Raw genomic sequence first — 7,868 nt, forward strand, 5'->3', positions numbered from 1 at the left:
TTTTATTTATATAATATATGTGTGTGTACTGTGTATAATTATTATGTATATATAAAGACACACACATACATTATATATTTTGAAAATATTTACATGTATATATTTATATTCATATAATTTATATTATATATAAATATATTTAATATACAAACAAAATATTTTTCTTAAATATATGCATGCATGTGTGTGCATTTATATATACAAAATAAATATACATAGTACACACACATATATTATGTACACAAAAACTTTTATTTTGGATGCGATTAATCGCGATTAATCGTTGCCCAGCACTAATAATTGTGTGTGTGTCACTGTACCGTTTCACTGAGAGTTGATCTGTACTGTTCGCACTCGGCATTTAGTGACCTCTGGCTCTCCTCTGATAGAGCGAGCTTCTTCTGCAGATCCTGACACATATGAAAATGAGACATGAGAAGAGGAAAAACCGTGGATTGCAGGTTTGCGTCCATAGAGAGAATATCCTACCGTCGAATCTGAGCTTGACACTGTGTGCTGCTGTTCTGCTGGACTCTGCTGACTGTGCGTCAGAGTCATCTGTGCTTCATGTGTGAATGCTTCCAGCCAGTTCGACTACAAAACACGTATTTAAGTTAAATGACCCATACCTGCTCGAAAACTATTAAAAGTTATACTTTTTTCATTCTAACCTGGTGTGTATCTATGCTGATGTGAGGAAAGAGCTTCTGGAAGGCGCTTCTGGTGTCTGTCTGGAAAGAGCTCAGCTGCTGCTCAGTTTCACTCTACACATACACAAATGCCTTTGATCACTAAATGACATTGAATAATGCTACAAGAAAGTAGTAGTTTTAGCCAACTACAGCATTTTGATGATAATGAACACCCCATTCTTCATGGTTTTTGTGTATTGTGTAGATATACAATTAAGTGTGTTTATACTGTGCGTGTATATCAGGGTTACCTGTGCGGCCTTGGCTTGGCTCAGTCTTTCTTCACTCAGCCTCTCAGCAGCAGCCAGAGCCTCCACTGCGGCATAGTTCTTCTCACGCAGTTCCTGAACACACACCACAATTAGATGTGGATAGAGGTGTAATTTAGAGATAGATGGATTAAGGGATAGATAGACAGTTATGAACTGGCAGATATTTCGGTTAGATATGGCCAGATCTGTAGAGCAGATGTGATGGGCATAGATAGATATGGACAAATGAGTGAGTAGATATGGATGGACAGATGGGTTGAGTTGATGTAGACAGACAGGTGGTTAGATATGGCTGACAGATAGATTTAGATGGATGAGACAAGGATGGGTTGAAATGGACAGGTTGGACAGATATGGAAGGATGAGAAAGAAAAGATTTAGTAGATATGGATGGACAGGCTGGGTAAATATGGGCGGACAAATAGGTAGGCAGATATGAATGGATGAGAAGGTAAATATGAATGGGTTTGTTAGATATGGATGGACAGGCTGGGTAGATATGGGCGGACACATAGGTAGGTAGATATGGATGAAAAAGTAGGTACATATAAATGTATTAGGTAGATATGGTCAGACAGGCTAGATAGATAAGGACTGACAGGTTTGGTAGATATAAACAGCAAAGTAATTGTATGGACAGGTACATATAAATGGACAAGTAGGTAGGTAGAAATGGATAAATTGTTATATGAGAAATGAATGGGTAGATATGGATGCACAGGTAGGGTAGATATGGTCAGACAGACTGGTTAGATATGGACAGAGGTAGGCATGGACCAATGAGTTGGGTAGATATGACAAGAAAGGTAATTAGATGTGAATGGGTAGGCAGGCAGATATGGACATGTTGGTTAAGTATGGATGGAAGGGTAGAGTAGAGATGGACTCACATTGCTCTTGGCCTTCATTCTCTCCATCTCTTCTTTAAGCTGTTGAAGTTCCTCCTCCAGTGAGATCATGCGCGCGTCCTTCTCCAGACTATGGATGGACAGGCTGGGTAGATATGGGCGGACACATAGGTAGGTAGATATGGATGAAAAAGTAGGTACATATAAACTAGTTGGGTAGATATGGTCAAACAGGCTGGGTAGATATGAACAGTAAGGTAGTTAGATATGAATGGAGAGGTAATTATAGATGGAGTAGGTACATTTAGATGGATGAATAGGTATAAATGGATAGAGAAGTAGGTATATATAAACTGTTTGGGTAGATATGAATGGACTGGCTGGGTAGATATGGACGGACACATAAGAAGGCATATATGGATGGATGAGAAGCTATATATGAATGGGTTTGGTAGATATGGATGGATGGATAGGCTGGGTAGATATGGACAGACACATAGGTAGGTAGATATGGATGAACAAGTAGGTACATATAAAATATAAATGGACAAGTAGGTAGGTAGAAATGGATAAATTGTTATATGAGAAATGAATGGGTAGATATGGATGCACAGGTAGGGTAGATATGGTCAGACAGACTGGTTAGATATGGACAGAGGTAGGCATGGACCAATGAGTTGGGTAGATATGACAAGAAAGGTAATTAGATGTGAATGGGTAGGCAGGCAGATATGGACATGTTGGTTAAGTATGGATGGAAGGGTAGAGTAGAGATGGACTCACATTGCTCTTGGCCTTCATTCTCTCCATCTCTTCTTTAAGCTGTTGAAGTTCCTCCTCCAGTGAGATCATGCGCGCGTCCTTCTCCAGACTGACAGCACAAAACCAAATGTCATTATCAGAAGCATAAATGGAAAAAAAGTGGCAAACATCTTAAGGAACTGACAAAAAAATATCTTGCTTACTTCTCAAATGGCGGCTCTGCTTCAGCTCTATCAACCTGTTGATATACAATTATAAATCAATTAACATGTATTACACACATGCAAATATTATTCATTTATCAAATGCTCCACTCACACTTTCCATCTTTTCCAGCTGAGCCTGTAGGGATGCCACCAAATCCTCTTTTTCTTTTAGACTGAGGGATAGAAATGGGGGAAAAAAATCTATCCAAATTGTCTACAAAATATACTTAAAGAAAGCATCAGCTGTATTGTATACCTAGTTTTAAGCTGGTCGATCTCTGCGGTGTATTCCCTCCATTCAGTGTCGGCCACATTTACCCTGAAAAACAGGTCCATGTTTGGATCAGTGACTAGAGAGCTGCACATGCACATATACTTGAAGTTCTAGTAACAACAGATGTGATTAATTCCATCTTAATTTGAAGATTAATTGAATTCAACATCAAAGACCATACCTATTCTGAGTTTCCTCAGCCTGAGTTCTCTTTACTGTGACAAGCTCCTCCCTCAGCTGATTAAACTCCGCCTCCAGTGACGTCAGCTGGCCCTCCCTCTCTTTCAGACTGCAAACAAATACATCAAAATACTCATGTTACCATTACACTTTGAATATAAAAAACTAAACTTAATGATTCAATCATATGAATCCAAAAAAAGTTTACATTACCTGCTCCTCAACTGTTCAACCTCCTTCTATACAGAATCAAAACAGAGATGAAAATGGTCAAAAAAAATTATTCCGAAAGTTACATGCAGTACAGTATCTGATATTAACCTGGTGTTGGTGCATTGCAAAGGCAACTGTATCAGAGAGTGTCAAATAGCCTATTTGTACCTGGATCTCAGCCTGTGCTGTTGCTTCCGTCTCCACAGAGGGCTTTTCCTCAGTAACCGTTGTTGTCTGCGACAGCTGTGCTCTCAATATCTCCAGCTCTTCATATCTGTCTTTCAGCTCTGTCTCTGTGGCACGCATTCGCTCCTGGAGTTCTGTAAACAGAAGTAATTTCCGCCTTAAAGTTACAAAAACATAAAATGCTACAAATAGAATATGGCTACTTTAAATGTCTTCTACAACTCACTGTTTCCATCTGGGAACTGAGTCAAGGGAACACTCATATTCATATCAAATGAAAGAAGATGTGTGTGTTTGTGTGTACTGACCGGTGAGAGTCTTGGCTTGTTCTTTTGCTGCGTCTACTTGAGCCTGAAAAATGGTGCTGCCGTGCTGAACCTCACAGAGTTCCTCACTGATGCGATCCAACTTCTTCTGCAGAGCCTGCTCTGCTTCCACATGTGACGCCTAAACACAGACATAGATGGTAGTCAAAGGAATAGTTCACTTCAAAGCAGCCATATAATACTTTGTTTAAAAGGCCACAATTTAAGTTAAATCGAAAGCTATTGTACAACCTCATTTGGAATGTAGTGAAATATAGTGCTTTTTTGTCCTTTGTGGAACCTGACATTCACTGTTCATAATCTATTTTCATTGTATATGACAATGCAAGTCATGTTGATTTGGACCAACAAACTGTAAATGATAACAGAATCTAAATTTTTAGTAAACTATCCGTTTAATATCAAAGAATGTATCATTACTAAACATTCAACATGGGAGTTTTAACCACAGGGGTTTACATTTCATGCATAGCTAAGCTAAAAAAAAGAAAACCTAAAAAAATACCCACCCACACACAGACAAACACAAACAGACAAAATGTCCTGAGAGAATTGCAAGGCATCACAAAGACAGACAGGCATTGCTTTTAAAGGTTGCATATATGGTGAAATTCCTACCCAGAATTATCATGGTACAAAGACCACAACCACCTCAAAGAGATGCGATAACAGGAAAGAGGTCAGGGGTCAGGGCTTACTTTTGTTTGTGCTAACTGTTCTTCGGCAGCCGCCATCTTGGTTTCCAGAGTCTTCCTGCGCTCTTCTTCAGCATGCTGAGCGGCCGTGCGTTCTTTCAGCTCTCGGTTGAGACGCACACAGTCCTGACGCAACTTTGCCAACTCTGCATTTTGCCTGTGTGCGTGAAAAAGCCACCGATTTGCATAAAAGAAATGGTTAGATAAGACATTTTATACCTAGAGGCAGGTTAAATGTTAGTTTGGTGTGTATAGATGGTCCAATTCAAAGAAACCCATGCTCAGGTCTCTGGTCCCTAGATATGGCTCCTTCTGTTCAGGTTATTGGATTTTCCCCACCCAGTTTGGCATCCACCAGTTGAAATGGTTAGTATACCTTCTTCATGTCCATAGGGGAGTAGAAAGAGTTACTCCAAAGTTTTACACTTCATTGGTTTCAATGCAATGTTATAATAGGACTTCATGTGCAATACCTGCTTTCTGCTTGGCTAGTGGCTTGGTTGAGGGCATCTCGGAGAATAGAGTTCTCCTGTTGCAGACGGGCCAGTTGAGCATTTGGTCCATTCTCTAACTGCTCTTGCAGGCTTTGGATCTGTGGCCACACACAACCAAAACATTCAATAACCTGCCAACATACCCAGCATAGTGAGAAGGAAAGTGTAAGAGGCTGGTGACCTCTTCTGACCTTGCTGTTGAGCTGTTGTGTCTCCTTGACATGCTCCTGGTAGGAAGCCTGCATACAAGCCTGAAGAGCTGCAATCTCCTGGCCACTGGCGCTCAGCTCAGAGCTCATACGGGTCTCTACGGATGTCATCTTGCTCTTTGCGGAACTCAGCTCCTAATAGCCAGAGCAATGAGAGTTGGAGATACAGTTAACCACCCAGACCCTCAAGGTTAACGTCAAATTAGCAAATAGGACATGTTCTTGATCAATGTCATTTTTGGTCCTAGGACAACATTCCTATCAACCAATCAGATTTTCGAGATAGGGAGGGGATAGGGTCAGAATTAAGGCCTTACAGTTGAGGATAGGGTAATCACAACCAATCATCGTTTTCAAAGAAGTTAATGGTTATGGTACAGGGATACTGTTATGACTAGAGTTTGACAGGAACATTGCTCCATCCATCCATCTTCCAGAACACTTGTCCTTTGTAGGGTTGTGGGGATGCTAGAGCCTGTCTCACCATCTCAAGCATCCTAGGCAGGGAAACACCTTGGATGGATAGCCAGTCCATCATAGAACATTGCACCAGGACCAACAAAAGATTATTTTTTTCAACAGTCACTCAAGACCTTGCTCTGAAGCTTGATCTTGAGTAGAAACTAGTTTGAACCTCATTTATTTAGCTATGCACGCTGGCAGGTGTCACCTTGGTAAGCTCTTTGACACGGGTCTTGGCTGCAGCTATGTTGCCCTGCTCAGCGGTCAGCTGCTTTTCCTTCTCCTCCAGCTGCTTCTTCAGTGCCGCCAATGGGTCACCCTTCTGAGATGCCTGCAAATAAGAATGAAAGAGATATGAGTGCTAACAAAAAGAGACAAGTATTAGGGGTTGATCAGATGTAGATTTTTTTTACCAGTTGCCAGGAGTCCTTTCCTGCCTTCTTGCTGATGATCTCAAAGAGTTTCTGGGTCTCTGACTCGCTGAACGATGCACTATTCAGACTGGAGACCAGATTTTTATATGGTGATGGCTGGGGGACATTGACCGTTTCCACAGTAGCCACTTAAAAGAAATTCAAAATTAGGATGGACTGATGAGGATATTGCAAAGATGGATATGTCCAAAGGATACTCACCTGGCTCAGCCTTCTTCTTAGACTTCTTCTTGGTTGGAGCTTCAGTTTTGGGTTCTTCAGCTTTAGGGGGAACAGCAACCGCAGGGGCGACTGATGCTTTCACCGCCACCTCTGCAACCACTGGCTCCACCTTAACTACAACTTCTGGGACCTCCACAGGTTTGATGGGGGCCAGTTCCACCTTGGCCACCTTCTTCTTTTTCTTCTCCTTGGGGGAAGGAGCAAGTGGGGGCACCACAGCACTTACAGTGGGAGGGACAGGACACTCAACAATCTTAGGAGCTGGTTCAGGTACAACTGGCTTGGGTTTAACTTCAGGTTCAGGCTCGGGAACAGGCACAGGTTCAGGTTGGGGTTCTGGTTCAACTTGGGGTACTGTTTTGGGCTCACTGTTCTCAACCACAGGTTCAAGGATAGGCTCAGGCTCAGGTTCTGGAAGGTTCCCATTTGGCTTCTCCTCCTTCTTCTTGGTCTTGTTTTTCTTTTCAGATGCCTTTTTCTTCTTGTCAGAGCGCTGGGGTTGGATCTTGCCCGAGTCTTGCCGCTGTTTGGCCAGGGCTTCCTCATAAGAGGTCTCCTTCATTGAAAAAGTTGACACAAGCGTAATGCCAATGGCAGAGAACACCATGAAGCCACCGAACACCACAATTCCTAGAGTTTGAGGGTCGTACACATCCATCTTTGCTCAGTCCCGTCCTTCCTAATCCTGATCCTACAAAAATGCAAATACGGACTATTTAATGTTAGGGACGGTTTAATGTTAACAACAACATCCTAGCATTTCATACAAGTGCCAAGAACCATTTCACACAAGAACTTAATGTTTTTTGGAAGACATAAAAAGCAATGCTAAAATGTATCCTGCATTTCTTCATCCTAACATTTATGGCACTTTTCCACTGCGTGGTGCGACTCGGCTCGGCACGGTTCGGCTCGGCACGGTTTGCGTTTCCACTGCAGTTCAGTACCGCTTTAGAGTGGGCGGGATTATTCACATGTCGTTATAGTTGCACCGCCTCTACTACCACGACTCCTAAAAAAAACTTTTTAATTCCGCATCGCCCCATCAAGCTCTCGCTGGATCCGCTCCTCTGCTATCAACGAGAGGAACGTCTGTTCTTCCGCAACAGACGAAGTAATGCTCCAGGAAGAAGTATCCAGTGATCGCTGTAGTTGAATAAAACGCAGATAAAGAAATTAACTGAGGAAACCTGAAGACAATAAACATGCGATTGCACAAAATATATGGTATCCGTGTTCTTCAAGCAATCTTGGGTATTTTTTATAAGGATAAAGTATATTTATAATGCAATGCTTATCGACATAGCCTTTATCACACTGTATATAATGCTATTAAATAGTATGATTTCTGCCTTATTCTGTGATACGAAACCACGTCTGATCACAAAAATAA

General features: G+C 41.7%; 1 protein-coding gene across 3 annotated transcripts in view; it reads right to left on the bottom strand.

Annotated features, from left to right (window-relative positions):
* The window catches only part of LOC107741526 (ribosome-binding protein 1-like), a 19,211-nt gene that overhangs the window by 5,795 nt on the left and 5,548 nt on the right, over positions 1–7,868 (bottom strand). For all 3 annotated transcript variants that reach the window (XM_016554278.1, XM_016554276.1, XM_016554277.1), the window contains exons 2-19: positions 6,455–7,166; positions 6,233–6,381; positions 6,028–6,150; positions 5,340–5,492; positions 5,128–5,246; positions 4,658–4,811; positions 3,942–4,080; positions 3,616–3,767; positions 3,448–3,473; positions 3,236–3,343; positions 3,037–3,099; positions 2,893–2,953; positions 2,778–2,812; positions 2,596–2,683; positions 944–1,036; positions 672–764; positions 490–594; positions 321–410 (exon numbers count right to left, since the gene is read on the bottom strand). In XM_016554278.1, coding sequence (XP_016409764.1) covers positions 321–410; positions 490–594; positions 672–764; positions 944–1,036; positions 2,596–2,683; positions 2,778–2,812; positions 2,893–2,953; positions 3,037–3,099; positions 3,236–3,343; positions 3,448–3,473; positions 3,616–3,767; positions 3,942–4,080; positions 4,658–4,811; positions 5,128–5,246; positions 5,340–5,492; positions 6,028–6,150; positions 6,233–6,381; positions 6,455–7,133 — 2,430 coding nt within the window. In that variant the 5' untranslated portion in view covers positions 7,134–7,166. The remainder of the gene's footprint in view (positions 1–320; positions 411–489; positions 595–671; positions 765–943; positions 1,037–2,595; positions 2,684–2,777; positions 2,813–2,892; positions 2,954–3,036; positions 3,100–3,235; positions 3,344–3,447; positions 3,474–3,615; positions 3,768–3,941; positions 4,081–4,657; positions 4,812–5,127; positions 5,247–5,339; positions 5,493–6,027; positions 6,151–6,232; positions 6,382–6,454; positions 7,167–7,868) is intronic.

Source organism: Sinocyclocheilus rhinocerous, unplaced genomic scaffold (genome assembly GCF_001515625.1).
Source record: "Sinocyclocheilus rhinocerous isolate Xijiao unplaced genomic scaffold, SAMN03320098_v1.1 scaffold556, whole genome shotgun sequence".
Lineage (NCBI taxonomy): Eukaryota > Metazoa > Chordata > Actinopteri > Cypriniformes > Cyprinidae > Sinocyclocheilus > Sinocyclocheilus rhinocerous.